The sequence below is a fragment of the Sorghum bicolor genome, chromosome 3 (genome assembly GCF_000003195.3).
Source record: "Sorghum bicolor cultivar BTx623 chromosome 3, Sorghum_bicolor_NCBIv3, whole genome shotgun sequence".
In the NCBI taxonomy this organism is placed as follows: Eukaryota; Viridiplantae; Streptophyta; class Magnoliopsida; order Poales; family Poaceae; genus Sorghum; species Sorghum bicolor.
In genome coordinates, this window is record NC_012872.2 from 73,988,538 (window position 1) to 74,007,665 (window position 19,128).

General features: G+C 46.4%; 2 protein-coding genes and 1 pseudogene across 2 annotated transcripts; 1 reads left to right on the plus strand and 2 right to left on the minus strand.

The window, feature by feature from the left end:
- LOC8074127 lies at positions 3,224-5,896 on the minus strand. Its single transcript, XM_002459123.2, has 2 exons — positions 5,804-5,896; positions 3,224-4,478 (listed from the first exon to the last, which is right to left on the minus strand). Exons 1-2 carry the CDS (start codon positions 5,859-5,861, stop codon positions 3,454-3,456), a joined length of 1,083 nt encoding a protein of 360 aa, XP_002459168.1. The 5' UTR covers positions 5,862-5,896; the 3' UTR covers positions 3,224-3,453.
- LOC8074128 (probable aspartyl aminopeptidase) lies at positions 6,792-10,343 on the plus strand. The gene is made up of 9 exons (XM_002456961.2): positions 6,792-7,127; positions 7,247-7,382; positions 7,487-7,759; positions 8,122-8,266; positions 8,383-8,622; positions 9,107-9,239; positions 9,317-9,498; positions 9,758-9,870; positions 10,090-10,343. Exons 1-9 carry the CDS (start codon positions 6,884-6,886, stop codon positions 10,196-10,198), a joined length of 1,575 nt encoding a protein of 524 aa, XP_002457006.1. The 5' UTR covers positions 6,792-6,883; the 3' UTR covers positions 10,199-10,343.
- Positions 11,443-17,561, minus strand: LOC8078038 (annotated as a pseudogene).

The window sequence follows — 19,128 nt, forward strand, 5'->3', positions numbered from 1 at the left end:
AAGTGCTACTAGGTCCATATCTTGAGCATATGCATTAGGATCAAGTAAAGTGCTAACTTAACTCCTTTGGTGAAAATGTTTGTGAAAAGCTAACACACTTGCACTTTGGTGGTGGACATTTGTTGGTGTTAGCACATTTACAAAGGAGGTGGAGTTCCTAGGGTTCAGAGGGGTGTGGGTTCCTCTCTCCCTCCCGCCGAGCTTGCGAGGCGGGATTCGACGCTTTTGAGAAAAATAAGTGTATATTTTCTATTGCGCCGGTGGGAAATTTAGAGAAGTCGCGGGAGTGTTTTCTCACTGAGAAACACTCACCGGACGCTGAGTGCGGAGGCACCGGACGCTGGCCTCAGCGTCCGGTGAGCTTGACCCTACTAAGGTTAAGCACCGAACGCACTCTGAGAGCATCCGGTGGTTAGCGTCCGGTGTGAGGGGTTTTTGCAACCCTCTCTGCGCACGAGTCCGGTGAGCACCGGACCGTCCGGTGCCTAGCGTCCGGTGAGGTCGCAAGTTTGACAAACTCTCTGCGCACGAGTCCGGTGAGCACCGGACTGTCCGGTGCCCATCGTCCGGTGTGTTGCAGGTAGCCGTTAGAAACTGACACGCGAAATCGAGGAAGGACACGTGGCCAACTCTAGTGCACCGGACGCAGGGTGTCGAGCGTCTGGTGCTCACTTAGTGGCGTCCGGTGCCCCCGTTTACAGCCCAGTGAAAACAGCCAACGGCTAGTTTTCTTGAGGGGCTTATAAATAGTTGGTGGCCGGCTTTGGGAGGTTCACTCTTGCACATTTGATTACTTGAGACATACATTGAGCTAGAGAACACTCCCTCAACTCATCTCCTTGCTTGATTGCTCATCCTAGTGAGATTGAGTGAGATTCAAGTGCATTGCTTTGAGAGTTGCATTTAGTGGCACTTGATTCTTGAGTTTGCTGCGGATTTCTTGTTACTCTTGGGTGTTTCCCGACGCTCTAGACGGATTGGAGCAGCGGTGGTGTTGAGCTCGTGATTGGAGATTGTTTCGAGCCTCACCAAGTGATTTGTGAGGGGTTCTTGAGTCTTCCCCGCGGGAGATCGCAATTGGCTACTCTAGTGGATTGCTCGTGGCTTGGAGGATCCCCATCTTGTGAGTGGATGTGCGGCACCCGCTGAGGGTTTGGCTTTGGATTGCCAATTAGCTCGTGATCCATCAAGTGGGTGTATCGCCACAACGAGGAGTAGCTTACCGGGAAGCAAGTGAACCTCGGTAAAAAATCTTGTGTCATCTCTTACCAAGGATTCTCTTGTGATTGTGAGTGATTGATTGGATATATTTCTACTCTACAACGTCGGTATAACAATCACTCTCCTCTCCTTTACCTTTGTGTATACCTTCTAGTTGTGCTTTCTTGTTGTAACTAGTGTTTAGCTTTCTTGCTAGACTTGTGTAGGTGGCTTGCATAGCTTAGTTGTGCTAGTGCTAGAATAGCTTCGCCTTTTGTTTTACTAATCAACTTGTCTAGTTGAAGTTTGTAGAAGTTTTAAATAGGCTATTCACCCCCCTCTAGCTATTTGGACCTTACACCGTGTCGCGAACCTTCGCCTCCAAGGCTCTGCCGAGCAGTCGTCGGACGGCCCTGAGGCCGACTGACGATGCTGATGGATGGGGAGCGAGGAGATGAAGCCGCAGATGGTTTTAATAGCGGTAATTCTCCCTATCAGACGTCCGTTTCGGCCGGACGGACCGCCTGAGTCAAACTCGCGTTGCGGCTGCGGTAATTCTGGCTCCGCCTCCCTCGTCCTTATCCACCCGCGATACAGAAGCCCACTCAGCCGCTCGCTCCCTCATCCCTATCCCTGGTGCAGCACCCTCCCCCACATCCGACGAGGCTCGCAGTGCTCTTCCACCCTGGTGCGGTGCCCTCCTCCACCCATGGCGAAGCGCGCGGCGTTCACTCCACCCTCGGCGCAACACCCTCCCCCACACCCGTTCCAGGCGAGGCACGGTGGTGAAAAGCGCGGCGTTCTCCCCCACATCGGCGTCCCCTCAGCCTCTCTCCACCACAGCGTACTCCCCCACCGGGATCCCCCAACCCAGAGCGGCGCTCTCCCCACTTTGGTGCAGCATCCTCCCCATTCTTCGGTGGCACGCTCTCACCCCCGGTGACCGAGCTCCTCTTGGATCTCTCTCCCTTACCCTATGTTGTAATTGTATGTTTCAGTTGTTTCAGAAAGTTTAGAGGTATGTTGCAGTAGAATCATATCGATGTTGCAAAAGTAAATCAATGCATGTTGCATATGTTGCAATTATTTTCAAGGGAATGTTGCAATAGCATGTTTCAAGTGTTTCAGATGTTTAAGAGGTTTGCTTCTTGTGTGTTTTCTGGATGTATGTTGTTGTTGTGTTTATCTGGATGTTGCAGTGTTTTATTCGGATATTTCGTATCGTTGCAATGGCTTTTAAGTGTGTTTCATATGTGTTTTTCTAGTGTTTCACAAATATATTTTAAGTGTTTCATCTGCCTTGAAACGTATGTTGCAATTGTTCGATCTCCATGTTTCAAAAGTAGATCAGAGATGTTTTGTACATGTTGCAAAGGCGTCGGCGGCTGGCGAACAGCGGCTTGTCATAGGGCTTTGGCTCTTGCCTCATATGGCGCACCTCACCCTCTCCTCTCCCTCCTCCTTCCCTTCTCTTCATTTTGCCGCAACAGTTTGAGCTCATTCTCGATGTGGCGTTCAGTGCCGCTTTCTGTAAGATGGGATGCGAGCGGCGGTGCTGCATCCATACGCAGGGCACTACGTGGGGTAGGCGCTGGTGGGGCGTGCTAGTGCGGGTACGTGGGATAGGCGCTGGTGGGGCGTGCTAGTGTGGGATGAACACGAGATGAAGCTCATCTCCATATTTACGGGCGGGGCACAAACAGCCTACTCGGGCGTCCGGACGCGCGCTGTCCGCCAGACGTCCCGGCGCTAGATACTCCCTTCTAATAGAGGCACGGGTATGCGGGCACCTCCAGCTCCAACTCCAACTCCAACTCCATTTGTGGTATTGCCATTAATCCATTGTAAGTTGGTGGCTTGATTAGAAAAAACGGAGGGAGTAGTTGTTTTAATCTGATTAGTGAAAGCAATTAAATGGTTGTGCAGATTTAAAAAGCTTTTTTTACTAGTATTCTGCATGTGGAATTAATTATCTGCACTGTGGACTGCTTATGCTCTTTTCATGTGAAAGGTCCAACCATGTTCAAGCTTGTTCTATATCAATTGTTTGCTGAATTACATAATAGATATAATTGTTACATAATACACAGATATATATACGGTATAAATATATATCGGTGAAGTTTTGGGCGGTCCACCCTACGTTACATGATACATAGATATATACACGGTATATATGCATAGTTAGAAAGATATATCGGTGAAGTTGTGTCACGTTGGCTTCCAAATTGCAGTAATGCAAAGCCTCCTCCTCTAGTCGCCCAGCACAAGCGTCTTGACGATGCGGTCGGCCATGCCGTCGGCGAGGATGAACAGGTGCCCCGCGTCCGGCACCTCGTGGTAGCGGATCCAGGGCAGCTGCCGCGCGATGTGGCGCGACATGGTCGGCGTCACGACGCGGTCGTCGGCGCCGTGCCACAGGTGCACCGCCACTTCCTTTTCGCCCAGCTCCAGGGGGCTGTAGTCCCACTTGCCGAACGCCATGATCATGTCCCGGTGCAGCGCCTCGAACACCCCCTGCTGCTTGACCTCCGCCCTGTAAGGGCGGCGCCGCGGCCCCGCGGCGAGCTTGGAGATGACGTCCATGTCCGGCGGCGAGTAGACGCGGCGATCGCGCGCGATGAGGCTGAAGGGAGGGAACCACCGCTGGGTGTTCCACCAGTAGACGAGCCACGGCGCGTGTCGCGCCACGCTGACCGCCCACCGGTCCTGAGCCAGCTGCGCAGCGAATGCCCGGCTGGACACGCCGCCGGGGAAGCCGCGCCACCAGAAGTTGGCGAGGGGCGAAACCAGCACGGCGCCGGCGAGCCTGTGCGGGATGTGGGCGAGGCAGCTCCACACGATCTGCCCGCCCCTCGAGAAGCCAACGACGTGGAACCTGTCGCCGAGGCCAAGCTGGTCGGCGAGGTCCTGCACGTCCAGCGCGCTGCTCCGCTCCGTCTGCCACGGGTCCGGGTCGCTCTGGCCGTACCCGGGCCGGTCATAGGAGACGACGCAGGCGCCGAGGCGCCGGAGCAGGTCCGGCGACACCGGGAGCACGTCGTGCCTGCAGGAGTCGAAGCCGTGGATGTAGACGATCTTGTGCGTGGCGGCGGCCCGGGGCACGCCGGTCTCCAGGTACGCCAGGTGCCTCCCGTCCCTGAGCCTCACCCTCGGCGCTGTCACCGGCGGCCCTCCCGGAGCGCCGCAGATCCTGGGCGGCGGTGGCCTGATCGCCCGCTGGTACACCAGCCGGAGCAACGAGGCCAGCACAAGCACCAGCGCGGTCTTTAGAATACCTGCAGACAAATGTTTTTTTTTTAAAAAAAAGGAACGGATATGTGTTATATGTAAATGTAATTGTACTTTTATTTCCAGCAGGAACCATGGAGAGTATATTATTTATGTGATGAATATACATTGCAACGAGAGAAAAAAAAACAATCAAACATTATGATAAACTATAACTTTAGTATCTGATTAAAGTCAATAAAAAGTTAAAGAAAAAGAAATAGTCAAGCTGAATCCAGACAAAAAACAAAAAATGAGCTCATCAAACCGACAAGCCTATTGCAAGCGGCCGAAAGAAATTTACCAGCAAAAGAATTTAGCATTTCAATATTGAATATAGCGGTATAGATATAGATATATAAAAAGGAGATATTTGAGAAAAAGGAGAATAAAACAAAAAAAAGCCTAGAAAGAGTTTTTTTTCGCAAGGCTGACAAAATATTTCATAGTACAAATCTTGGTCCTTTACTATTAGGTAGGTACAGATAGGTAAATACATTATATGTATATATTTGACGAAAAACAAAAAAAATTAGAATAGGTTTAAAAAACGGAGAAGATAGAATTCATAAGGAAAAAGTTATGTTGAAAGTGCGTCGGACCGACGATGTTGATTAGATAGTTTGATTAACATGTAATAGCTCATCAACTCCTTATGCTAGGAAGGGCAGAGTTGATTGTATAACACTACTTTCCCTTAGCGTGCCATGTCCGTGGACCGTGGCACGTCGTTATAACTTATTTCTCGATTTTAATACAAAGATGTGTAAACTTTTTCATATTTGAGAAAAATATAAAAGAGAAAAACCGATGCAAGTTAGTGGAATAGAAAAACAGTAATATATCAACTGGAAATTGGACAGACAATACAAAATCTCGAAAACTGGATACAAACGGCCACCCGAATGAGAATCATGAAAATCAAATGCAAATGGACGGACTAAAAAATTTAAAAATCTAAAGCAGTATTCTATGACCAATTAAAACAGGACGCATAAAAAAGGAAAAAATAAAAAAGATTTGGATTAGGACTCCTGCTGAAGTGAATTAAGAAAGTAAAATAAGATTTTGTCTAATTTATTTTCTATTTGAATTAGGAATCCTATTTCTGTTTAGTTTGCTACGGCTCGGAGAGATCTCTTTGTCCTAACTATTTAGGGTCATACAAGTTTACACGAAAGAAACTCTCGACTACCGATAGTTAGGTTGAGATATATACGGAAAGAATAGAGGGAAAAAAACTGAAAAATTTATCTTTTTTTATTATTAATTAAGATATAGATATAGATATACATATAGATTTAAACCTATATTTTTTTTGAGAGAACTGTACCTGCATATTCGAAGTCGATCATCGAACGGAAAGTGGTGAAACCTCGAGCAATCATCATATTTACAAAAGATTATTTGTAGGAATAGATTGAACCACTGCAAGAAATCTGAGTAGAAGTGATGGGAAACCTTTATATATATAATACTGGAGTCGAGGATGGCGAAGAGATGGAACAGAGCGCAGGCGTCAAGAAAGACATATAATATAATAGACAAGCACGCAAAGAAAATAGAGATGCTGTAGCCTACTTGGCTAAGCAACTACTATAGAGTATACTTGACACCCTTTGTTAGCAATCTCGATTCCCATGCACGCACGCATGGTGGAGTCAGCACAGGATGAATGGAATCATTTCAAAATGCCAATTCAAATTTATTTAAAAGCTAAACTTTTTACTACGATGATCTAGCCATGGCTTGCTTTAGGTCGACCTCCTTCGACACTCGATAAAAAATGTTTTATCGTATGTCTAAACTCGTTTACTTAATACAATGATAAGCAAATCTTTTGCGCATTGAAAAAAAAACTCACTCGTGTGACTTGAATCTTTCCCTCACTTGAATTTTTCTACCTAATCCAAGGACGCCACGTGGTCTTTTTCTCTAAGTTCATTGGCTTTAGAAAGAGCTCGAGGGAGGCAGAACGCCTAGACAATAAGGGCGCTAACAGGATGGTTTAGGAACCTGTAGACGGTGAAAGCAACCAGGCTAGGTTAGGATGTGGGAGCTTTATGGCCAAAGCTCGCTGTGGAAGGAGAAGGAGAGAAAGAGGATTTTGCTAGGACTCCACGGCCACGACAGAAAAAGAGGAGAAAGATGAACCGTGAATCCGTGATATTCGGGGAGAGAAAAAAAATCGAGTGACGCTCCACTGGGTGACATATAGACAAATCCCAAATTATTTGAAATTCGATCAAATCGAATCAGAATTTGCACGCACTGGACATTTACAAGCGACTTGCTTTATTTGGGCTGTTGCCCTGGGCCCCCGTCGTCATCTCTTGCGCTCGCCTCCTCCCTCCTGTTACGCCGCGCCGCCCGTGCCCCCATCCCCACTGGCCAGCCGGTACCTGTGCCGTCCATGGCTCTGCTCCGCCTCCACCTCCCGAGGCCTCCGCTGCCGGCCCGCCGCATCCCCGCCCTCCCTTCCGCTCTCTCCTCCTCCACCACGTCGTGCTTGTGGCGCGGCCGTCTTCCCGCCTCGCGCCTCCTCTGCTCCAGCCACCCCGCCTCGTCCCCCGACGCCTCCTCCGCCGCCCCGCCCTCCATCGTCGCCGGCCTCCTCGACTACCTCAACGAGTCATGGACGCAGTTCCACGCCACAGGTTCTTTCCCGTTCCATCGCCGTCCTCATGCCCGCCTACTGTTCGGCGATATGACTCCATGCTAGCGCGCCACGCATTCCGCTACCACAACGGTCTCACTTCCTTCTGCGTGCTTCCAGCTGAGGCCAAGAGACAGCTGCTCGACGCGGGATTCAAGCTGCTCAGCGAGAGTGATGACTGGGACCTGCAGCCCGGCGGCCGCTACTTCTTCACGCGCAACATGTCCTGCTTGGTCGCTTTTGCCATTGGGGAAAAGTCAGTCACCCACCTCGCCCTCTCCGTACTCATATCATATCAACGTGTCAATTGCCAGCCACTCGATATGAATGAATATGATATCAGCCCACACTCCGCTGCAGGTACAGAGTTGGGAACGGTTTCAACATAATCGCAGCCCACACTGATAGTCCCTGTCTCAAGCTCAAACCCAGGTCTGCCACCATCAAATCTGGCCACCAGATGGTCAATGTGCAGACATACGGAAGTGGGCTGTGGCATACATGGTTCGATAGAGATCTAACTTTGGCTGGGAGAGTCATCCTCAAGGCTACAGACGGTTCCTTTAAGCATAAGCTTGTCAAACTCACCAGGCCACTGATACGTGTACCTACACTGGCTATCCATCTTAACCGGTTAGTCCTCATGCTCATCTTGTTGCTTCTCTATCATGTAAATCTTGTATAATAATTACTAGGCATCCTGTATTATGCCTTGCCATTTCTCTTGCCAGTCTCAAACTCTCAATAAGTGAATATTTCTGTAGTTCGGTGTCCCTTCTATGTCTTGTAGCATATATTTCTTTATCTCAGTTTTTTGCTTTTCCTTCTAATGAAACAATTGCCTTGGCAGCATTGTTTCTGTTTTTCCTTTAGCATGCACCTCAGGATTCTACCTGTGTATACTATTTGGTGCTATCCTTACTGTTTAATATTTTCGGTATATTAAAAAAAACATGGTATTTCCCCTTATATGAATGAATTCCTTTTCATTGTAGCACAGTGAATACTGATGGGTTCAAGCCTAACCTAGAGACTCATCTTGTTCCACTTCTTGCAACAAAACATGAAGACACAACTACAAATTCTGATGACAAAAGCTCTAGCTCTACAAAAGTCACGCACCATCCACTACTTTTGCAGGTAACTCCAATTTCTCATCTTTGCTTTTGGGATTCTCCCCATGCTGTATGGAAATTTAGTTGGAGAATGCTATAGATGGCTTCAAGTTATATCTTTTACTATCTCTGTACTCACAGATTCTCTCAGAGGAAATCGGTTGTGACTCAGATGAAATAATCGGTATGGAGTTGAATGTATGTGATACCCAGCCTAGTTGCCTTGGTGGGGGAAACAATGAGTTCATCTATTCTGGAAGACTGGATAATCTTGCTTCATGTTATTGTGCTCTCAGATCTCTCATGGACTCTTCCAAGATGGCAGAACAATTATCCAATGAGAAGGCCATAAGAATGGTAGCTATGTTCGATAATGAGGAGGTACGCTGTATACACAAAAGTGCTGCTCTACATGAGCCATATCATATTAAATTTTACCCAGCTGGTGAAAAATATATGCTTGCATTTTTAGATGCCCGATCCTCAGTTGGATCCTATGTATGGTGGCTTATGCTTGATTGAACTAGCCATAAGCAAGAAATAGAACACCAGTATTCCAGGGAATGCTATTTTTTTAAGGCCTGTTTAGATGCACTCAAAAACCCAAAAGTTTACAAGATTCCCCGTCACATCGAATCTTACGGCACATGTATAGAGCATTAAATATAGATAAAAAAAATAACTAATTGCACAGTTTACCTATAAATCGCGAGATGAATCTTTTAAGCCTAGTTAGTCCATGATGGGATAATGTTTGTTAAATACAAACGAAAGTGCTACAGTGTCAAAATCCAAAAAAAATTTGGATCTAAACAAGGACTAACTGGGTAATTTGAATATTCGTGTTCATTCCTGCAATATTCAGGTGGGTTCAGATTCAATGCAAGGGGCTGGTGCACCAACCATGTTCCAGGCTATGAGACGAATCATTGATTCCTTGATGCATCAGTCGATGGGGGAGGGAGCTCTGGAACGTGCAATACATTCTTCATTCCTTGGTAAGATTTGAACATGTAGGGCTCTAGCTTAATTCTATTGATTAGTTGCTCTAGCTTAATTCTATCTACACTTCCAGTTTCGGCAGACATGGCTCACGCTCTGCACCCAAACTATGCCGAAAAGCATGAAGAGTGCCACAGACCAGAACTACAGAAGGGACTTGTCATCAAGCACAATGCTAACCAACGTTATGCCACAAGTGCTGTTACAGCTTTTCTCTTCAAAGAAATAGCAAGGATTCATAATCTTCCGGTTCAGGTGCTCTTTAGCTTTTTGTATCATGGTTACTCCTAGCACTTTTTTTATTGCAAAACCCTAGTTATATTTAAGTTTGAACATATGGACACGCCTAGCAAACAGAGGCCATGTTGATACTATTTTTCCCCTGTTTTATCATCTATTGCTCGTGATACACTGACATGCACCTGAAAAAAAATGTTGAACATAGAGAAACAAGATGATAACACAATCACTTGATGTTTTTTGGAGTGATTTGACTGATGTAATTACCAAACAGGAATTTGTTGTAAGGAATGATATGGGATGTGGCTCCACCATTGGACCCATACTTGCTTCTGGTGTTGGCATACGGACTGTAGACTGTGGTATCCCTCAGCTTTCGATGCATAGGTATTGCTGAGTCATTTAACATTTCATAGAAACAGTTCTTTGCAATTGTATTTATAGACTACTTCTGAATCATATGTACACGGATAAATGCATAATTAGTAAACTTAACCAAAATAATAGTTTTGGTTGGCAAATATCTCATGCCATTGTTGCTTTTCTTTTAGACCTAGGAATTTTGCAGCACTGTATACTAACTTTACTATTTTGCATTGGTTGCAGTGTACGAGAAATGTGTGGTAAAGAAGACGTGGACACAACATACAGACACTTCAAAGCTTTTTTTGAGATGTTTTCTGATATCGATAGGAAGTTAAATGTAGATTTTTAAGCCCAAATCCTTATCACTGTTCCATGTTTGAATAATTAATAATGGAAACTAAAACTATGATTGTCAAGCATAGTATCAATCTATCAAACGCAGATTCTGATTTTTTTTAGTTGATAATAAGGAGGGTGATGAATTAAAAACCTCACTCTTGGTCACTTTTGTGGTGATTTATGGAGAAGATTATGGATGATGACGGGGATCACCTAAGTTGTGATTTTCAAGACGTCTTAAAAAAACAAAGCTACTCTCTCTGTCTTGAAATTTAAGGAATCCAGTTTTGTTCTAAGTCAAACGAACCTTATCCAAACATGCAATGAACAACGGAAGCATCCTTTAGAAGCATTTTGTCACAGAACAAGAGCAGGCCAAAGCCGAGATCAACAACGGAAGTACTAGTGAAGCTGCTCCTGTCTTCGTGTGGAGTGGAGCAGAAGAAACCTGAAGCAGGGAGCACTCTGAAAAGGCCCCTTGTTCGTTTGGCTGCAGAAAGTTATGTTGGCTGATTTGTTCTGAGAGAAAAATAGTCCATTGCTATAGAAAAATAAGAAACAAAGACAAAGCCTTGCTACAAAAACAAAGAAAAATACGAAATACCGATCCAAATTCCAGCACGTCCAATTTTTGTCCCAATTTTGCACAAAGACGAAGCTTGCTATGCACAACGAAAAAATAAAAAAAAAATACTCCACTGCTGTAGAGCAAACATGTAATAACAAGGAAATAAATAGTTGGATGCCACATTGCCACGCTAGGAGTAACCTCGGGAAAACGTTCATTTGCCCTCAGAATCCCAGGCATGAGAACAACATCAATGGCCTTGGTAACATCTACAAGTTTCTAAACGGTACAGTAGCTCAAAAATGCACTTGGAAATGTTTATCATACATCCAGAATAAACTTCACCTTTTCATTAACTGGAGAGACAAAAGCTAAAGGAACAGCCAATTTGAGGTTATCTAGTATTCTGGTGTTACACTAGATGATCATGGATGCAACCAGAATACATGGCGCAGCAAAAATTGTCTAAAATTACACCCGATTTGTGGAGAGTGCAAGTCTGCAAGCCAGTGAAAGTGATTAACAATTATCGGCATCCTGCAGATCTGGGACGGCACTATCGCTGCATCCCTATTCTTGAACTGCCTCAGCTGAATCAACAACAAAGTAGGCTGCAGAAACACAGTTCGCCACAATTACTCACAAGATGCCAAACTCCAAGGTAGATGCTGCTCCTGTATAGGTTATCAATCTCTATCCTTTCTTTTACCAGTTATCGACTCATCCTTATTTTCTGCCAGCCTCTGCTGCACCACGTTAGATGCCTCAGTTGGAGGAATTTCGTGGACAACTCCATTAGTTGCAGGAACTTCACCATGTTCTTTGCAGGAACCTCCCCTGCCAATACAAAGCCAAATCCTACCTCTCTCATCCCCAGACTTCTCTTCCATCGGAATGTGCCAAGCTCCCATTTCCGACTCCTGCAATGAAGATTAAATGAGCAACAGCAGATACTAGGCTCTAGAAAATGCTGAAAATAGAACACTTACTTGAACTTCTGAAGAATAAGGGGGTGGCATCACAAGCACCGCTTTTCCTTTATTAAAGGTGTACTTTACCTGCGCAATTATAACTAGTTTAGCAGTAGCAAATAACAATTAACAGTAAAAGACAAAATCCAGTGCATGGAGCAGGTTAAGAGAGAATTAATTACATTCTCTTTAGTTCAAACTATGTGAGAGGTAGGATTAGTAGTGTTCTAAGCTTCTAGAGCCGGGCTTTCTTTGTAAAACCATGCACAGAGAAATAGCACTATATCTGCAGAGCTCACCCGATGACGTTGCTTCCACTTTGGAAAAAAGGACGACCCTAGAAGCTCGAATATGTGATCTCTCATTTCATCATTAGTCACAAGCAAACAATTTAGTTTGATTGCTGCATATAGCCAATACCTGCATGTTTGCATCTTATATAGTTGGAAACATCCAGGAGAAAACATAACAATGAAGAAAAATGAATAATCAACAAACTATGTGATTATAGATGTTTACGATCTCTGCAGAATTACAGCGTAAACAGGAAACAGCTCCTAGTTTACAAGAAAAGGTGGCCGCAAGGTCTTTCCATTGTCTTTGAGAACTGAGTATAAACAGTAAGTTTAGAGATACTGAAGGCTAGAAACTGAGCATTACCAGTCATCGTTTGACCCACTTGGTGAAGTATACAATGCCCCATTTGTTCTCCAAGTCTCAATCAAATGTCTATTAGATGAATTTTCCATAAGCTTGGCAATTCGTTTATCATGTAGAATGACAAGTGGCCATTTCCCATGATATCTATCCCGTAGCTCTGTTATAACGGCATCCAGCTGCTCTATATTAAGCATGAACAGTTAAAATAATTAGCACGTATTGCTTAATTATCAATGTCAACATGTCAAAAGTCAGTGTAAAAGTGGTGCACAGACCTGAGTCAAACTGAAACCACCCTCTGCAAAATTTTGTTGATACAGTGCAATATTCGCACCATCCACTATAGCTTGATATTCTTTATTTGCTTCCAACCACTCCTACAACAGTCATACTCAACATGTGAGATTATGTCCCCAAATGGATACTGTTCCTAATACAAGGAACAGTTTAAATAAGCAAGGTCTCTAGTCATGCGATGTGACTGCATTACTGCAATGCATTAGTTATAACAGAAGTCAAAAGTTAGATATTAGGATCTAGGATCAGCTACATGAACAAGCAGTTAGAACCTATTTTCTCTGAAGGATGTGCAAAACAACAACAAGCAATTTCTAGGTGCATAAGGATGCCTCAAGCATGACAGCATACATAGGCTCAATTTCTCTGATGCACATAGACTCAAAGAGCACCCAATCACATTACTCAAAGCACACATCAGGTCACCATTAGTAGTTAGTGTAAAAGATGGAAGAATACATCATCTACCAGTCCATTTTCCCCATATATATTATCAATTCTCTGTGATTTAGCAAAAGAATACTTAACTACAGTTGGCAGTAAAATAACCAGAACGCCAAGCTTAGCCATGGTGCCATAGAAAGTTGAGAGATAAGTAATCAGAGCAATGGGAGAGGGAGTGCACCTGAAATCGGCTGAAATTTGTTTTAGTCTCCCTCTCGAGGGCCAAACCAGCAACAGAATCAGCAAACCTCCGTGTCTCCTCCATATCAATGTCAATGCAAGCGAGGCGGTATCTACAACCCCCACAGTGATCATCAGCCCCAACTCTCACCCGCTGCACCGTCCAAGGGCCGGTTCCAAGCCACCCAAGGCGGTGGCAGCCGCCACCGTTGGCCACAATGGCGTCCTTCACCTGAGCGGCATTCCATTCGGACTTGCCTGCCGTCGCCGCCTTGTCGCTCCTGAACCAGGCCTCCACAACTCCCGCAGTCCACGGCTTGCCTCAGCTTATGCATATACTCATAGACCTTGTCCGCATCCCCGGAGAAATTTGCTATTATATGCCTTAAAACATTGTGCTTCGCTATTATATGATTCCAAACATAGACTTCGCTATAATATGATCCGAAACGTTTACACTTTGCTATTATATGATTTCTTTTGTTTTAAAGCATTTTTCATATCTAATTCATGTAATTAAGACTTGACATGACATTTATGCCCTTGGTTGATTTAAACAGATTAAGAGATGCCGTAACTTGGCTGTTTGCCCACCGTGGCCTCCTGTGCTGGCCTGGTGCTGGTCTAGCGCCTCCTGGGCAGGCTCAGTGCGCCGTCCAGGGGTGGCAGGTCTGGACTGGTGCCTCCTGGACAGGCTGCACGCCGGCCAGGGTGGCAGACAGTTGATACAAGCAATGATTTTGGCAATGCGCCATTGATCATGATCATTGTACAATATAATATTTATTAGAAATGAGAAAAAAATAATACAAGCAACGATTTTAGCACGAACGAGTTGATATCATATAACCATGTTTGTAGCAATACAAGTTCATCACACCCAATTTTTTACAATTTGGCCCTTTTTTTGAAGAAAATTCTTTTTTGGACCTATGGAAAAGTTAAACTCAGTTTTGGATCCAGGGGGTCGACGCCATGCTTCATGGCGTCGAGGTTACACGTCTCGACGCCATGATCACGGCGTCGAGCTCCCTGGCCGAGCCCAGCGTGGCGTCCGACGTGGCAGAGAGGTCGACGCCGTAGATCACGGCGTCGAGCCTTCAACTATAAATCAGCAGACCGGGGACACCTCCTGATGGCGGCGGACCTGGCGGCCGCGAGCGGGGCCTCGGCGTGCGACGCCGCGGCGGGGATGGCCCGGCGCCGCGACGGCGAGGGCGAGGGCGACACGGACGCGCTGGAGGCGTGCGGCATCCTGTACGGGGCTGCGTCGGTGCCCGCGCTGCTGCCGCTCACGGGATAGGCCGGGATCGGGTGCGACGCCGCGCTCGAGGGCTCTGCGACTGCGACGGCGACGGCCAAGGCGCGGATGGCCGCCGCTAACCGCGAGTTCGACCAGCTCTCCACCATGGCCACCGCGCTCCTCAACAAGCTCACCTTAGTCACCTAGGCCCCGGCTCTCCGGGCCTCCGGCGGCGCGCCATGCCACTCGTGCCGCCGTGACCTGCGTGGGCGTGCCATGCGTGATGCGGTGACGGTGATGCGGAAGCGGCTACTTTTTGGGTCGAATCAGACAATCAGTAGTGCAATGAACCACTGATTTCTGTGTTTTCTTTGTTGCAGTCTACAATGCCGTTGTTAAAGTCATGTTGGCATATACGTATTGCTGCGAACTCCAGCAGGTCTTCCTAGATCTTGTCAAAAACAAAAGAGTTTTGGCTCCTCTGTAGCACGGAAATGTTAAAGTCATGTTGAAGGCTCGCTCTCTGCCACGTCGGACGCCACGCTGAGCTCGGCCAGGGAGCTCGACGCCGTGATCCATGCCGTCGAGACGTGTAACCTCGACGCCATGAAGCATGGCGTCGACCTCTTGGGTCCAAAACTGAGTTTAAGTTTTTCAAGGGTCAAAAAAATTTTTTATTAAAAAAAGACCAAATTGTAAAAAAATGATTTCATCACACAGTTTTAAAAATTTTGAGTTCGTACGTGAGAATTGATGGGCGCCTCCACTGGTGCCTTTAGCGTGCCATCGGCCAGGCCATCAGCAGCCCCCAGCCACATCACCAGAAGCCCCGGCCATGTCTGCAACGACTGTGTCCAGGTCTGCAACGAACGAGACCTGGCTGGCCAGGACTCCACCTGCCGGGGACAGGGAACCAGAAGGGGCGGCGGCTGCGCGTTCACCGGTCGCGGCCGGCCCTCCAGCAGCCGCGGCAGCGCGTCCAGCGGCCATGGAGAAGGGATCTTCGGGCGGCGGGTCTCCTTCCATGCTTGGCCGCCGGCGAGGGGGAGAGTGTGGATGGCCGGGGCGGCAGAGGCGCGTCGGCCAGCGGCGCGGCCTCGGTCTCGTACGTGAGAATTAGGGCTACCGCGACGTTGGAGACGAGAAGTCTCGTGTAGGTACGTGAGAAGTCTCGTAGGGAATGAGGAAAGGGCAGAATGGGTATTATGGAAAAATATACTTATTAAGTTCACTAAATATGCTTTAAAAAAATCATATCTATACCTATCTATAAAGAGCCAAAATTTCAGTCTGCTTTTTTTTCTGCCAATCTTCCGTCTCCTGTTGCCGTCCGTCCCGTTCGGTTTGGTTTTGGCCGTGGCCTCCTCCGTCCAAGTTTGTAGAGGAGCAAAAAGAAAATAAAAAACTTTCTAGGATTCCTAATGCAAAACCTCCTTTTCCTTTTCCCATCCGTCACCAATCAGTCCGGAATCGGTATGATGGAAGAAAAAAAAATAAAAGTTTTCTTAGGTTCCCAATGTAAAATCTCCAATTTATTTTTCTTTTATTTTTTAAATCGGCTAAAAATTGATAAATACGTAGTAATTCATAGAAAATTCTAAAAATTATAAAATAAATTTTGTTCAGCTTCACATATATAGATCCATACAGTAAACAAAAAATATCACAAATTTTTGTACACTTCTTTTTGTTGGAAATGTTTGCCTATGCTTTTTAGTATAAAATTAAAATTGTAGTTATCTTGCTCCAACTATTATAAAAATTTTATGGTAGCCTATTTAATGTGATGCTGGATTCATATTTCATAGCAATCCTAATCTAAATAAAAAAATCAGCTGAAAATTGATAAATGCGTAGTAATTCATAGAAAAATCTAAAAATTATAAAACAAATTTTGTTCAGCTCCACATATGTAGATCCATGCAGTAAACAAAAAATATCACAAATTTTAATACACTTTTTTTTGTTGGAAATGTTTGCCTATGCTTTTTAGTGTAAAATTAAAATTGTAGTTATCTTGCTCCAATTATTATAAAAATTTTATGGTAGCCTATTTAATGTGATGCTTGATTCATATTTCATAGCAATCCTAATCTAAATAAAAAAATAATGCTAGCATCAAACTTCTCATGTTTTAATATAATACTGAAGTATATTAAGAGGTAATATTAGAGTGAGATAAGGTTTAACTAATTTCTATTTTTGTTATTAAATAAATATGTCTTCAAGCTACATATTATTATAAATATTAACTATATAATACCATAGATGTTATTGTTATCAATAAAATAAATTATGGACTTTAAGTTTTATAAAAAAGATAAATATAAAAGATATGTAACATTATATCATCACTTTCTAGGGTCATTTGATGTTTTTCTTCCGTTGCAACGCACGGGCATATTTGCTAGTAATAGCAAAGTGTAAACGTTTCGGGTCATATTATAGCGAAGTCTATGTTTGGTCATATAATAGCAAATTTCTCGCATCCGCGGCTCTGGAGCTGACATCCAAGAGCGCGGCAAGCTCGGGCTCCTCAGGCGAGACGCCGGAGGCCGTCATGTGTGCCTCGACGGCGTAGGCCTTGGCGGCCTCCCCGGCACGCCGGAACGCAGCGAGGACGGGGCCGTAGGAGCGGAGGCGCGGGGAGAGTCCGTACTTGTCCTTCATGGTGGCCACGAGCTGGAACGCCTCGTCGGCGACCGACGACCCGGGTTCGTCGGCGGCGGCTGCGGTGACGCGCGCGACGGCGCGAGGGAGGTGATGGTGGCCTCGGAGGGCGGCGCCCCGGCCTGGAGCATGTGGGCGAAGACGCGGCGCGCCGCGGTGGGGCCGGGGAAGGAGGATCGGTCGGCGGCAGCGAGAAGGTGGAGGAGCTGGTTGTACTGGTGAGCGGCAAGGCGGAGAGGGGCGTCGGCGTCGAAGGCGGCCATGGCGGCGGCCGCGTCCCCGCGGCGTGTGCAGTCGGTGAGGGTGCGGCAGAAGAAGTCGGCGTTTGGGCCCTTGGAGTCCCGCCGCGGCCGGCGGTGCGAGGTCGCCGTGGAGGCCATGTGGGTGACGGCGGCGGTTGGGCGAGGGAGAGCCCTAACAAACGGCGGGAATTTAGGGGCCGCCACCGGCCCATAAGCTGTTTGAGCCCATGGTGGAGGTGGACAGCAAGCCACATTCCCAGTCAGGAGTGAGGAAGGATTAGTCCCGTACCGCCAGTTCGGTGCTGCGATGCCGTCCTTATAAACGAGAGTGGCCGCTGTTCACGCCGCGTCACAGGATGAAGTGAGCGGGCCTTAACCAGCCCTGGAAAGTCCCCGGGCCCCTTGCGCAGCGATGCGCCCACGGAGACGTGGAACGGCCCACGAGCCGGCTCTCCCTGCTTCGGTGGGGGGCTGAGACACGTGTGGAGCCCAATTTCAGGGAGCCGGCTCTGGTTCAATTGGCCAAGCTTGTCACACACAGTTATTCACTTGGTCCTCACTCATGGACTAACAGAACGGGGCTTACACTCCTGTGGCGCACCTTTTTTTTTTTTTCTTCTTCTCTCCCAATAATGCACGCCATTTTCTCTCAGAAAAAAACAAAGTAATAACCTACGCCATTTCTAATAAGAATATACTCCTATTTGTTTTTCGTAAATCTATTACTTTACTATTTCCTTCACAATACTGATTGTGGTAATGGATTTCGTGTTTGAAATTCTTGGCTAATGACGATATGTTGAAGCTTAAATAGACCATGCATGGTTAAACTGCATGCACTCCATTAATTCAGTCGATCACAAAACTATTCAGAATCCATTTCTGGACATTAACAACGTACGTAACGGCTCTTTTTGCTGTCCATGCATCATATTCACATTGATGGATCAATAGCATTTGGAACAGAGAACCGAGTTGCATTTTATTATTATTATTATTATTATTATTATTATTATTTTATCCGAGGAGAGGTACTCGGCCGCCCATTACACACGTAGTACGTACAGGAATATATCCTGGAGGTTACTGCATGCGTCCCCTCCCGGCGACGGGGCGCGGCGCATGCATGCGTCGTGTCGTGCACAAGCGAACGCGTGGCGCACAGGCACAGCTAGCTACCATGCACTGCGAGACCGACGTGGATGCCGTTCTAGCTCGCTTCGCGACCGATCGATCAGAACGCGAGTTGTGGGTCGGTCGGCAGGGTACGGTGGTGGCGACCAGCACGTACGGGACGGAGATGCATGCATGCCGGCCGGCGCGCCTCGCCACGGCGCACAAGATGTCGTCGTCGTAGATAGTACTACTGTAGATCTCATCGAAATATATATAGATGCCAGCCGGCGTGCGCAAGTCCTGCCCAACTCAAGCCACGCAGCACCTGCCCTGGGCCCGCTTTTTGCTTCCGATCGACGGTGCAAAAGTCAACCTGCATGCCTGTGCATTGTAGGCATATTCCAAGGTGGCAACACCGTCACACGGAACACGAACGTAGTTTTTCGGCTCTTCACTCTTGTACCTACTATTAGATTCACATTAAAAAATAAATAAATACATATTTAAATATAATTTTACATTGAAATATATATTTACATATTTTTCAAT

Coding starts and splice junctions, on each gene's coding strand:
- LOC8074128 (XM_002456961.2), top strand. CDS start 6,884: ATGGCTCTGCTCCGCCTCCACCTCCCGAGGCCTCCGCTGCCGGCCCGC. Junction 7,128..7,246: donor GACGCAGTTCCACGCCACAG/GTTCTTTCCCGT, acceptor GCGTGCTTCCAG/CTGAGGCCAAGAGACAGCTG. Junction 8,623..9,106: donor CTATGTTCGATAATGAGGAG/GTACGCTGTATA, acceptor TGCAATATTCAG/GTGGGTTCAGATTCAATGCA.
- LOC8074127 (XM_002459123.2), bottom strand. CDS start 5,861: ATGATGATTGCTCGAGGTTTCACCACTTTCCGTTCGATGATCGACTTC. Junction 4,479..5,803: donor GATCGACTTCGAATATGCAG/GTACAGTTCTCT, acceptor ATTTGTCTGCAG/GTATTCTAAAGACCGCGCTG.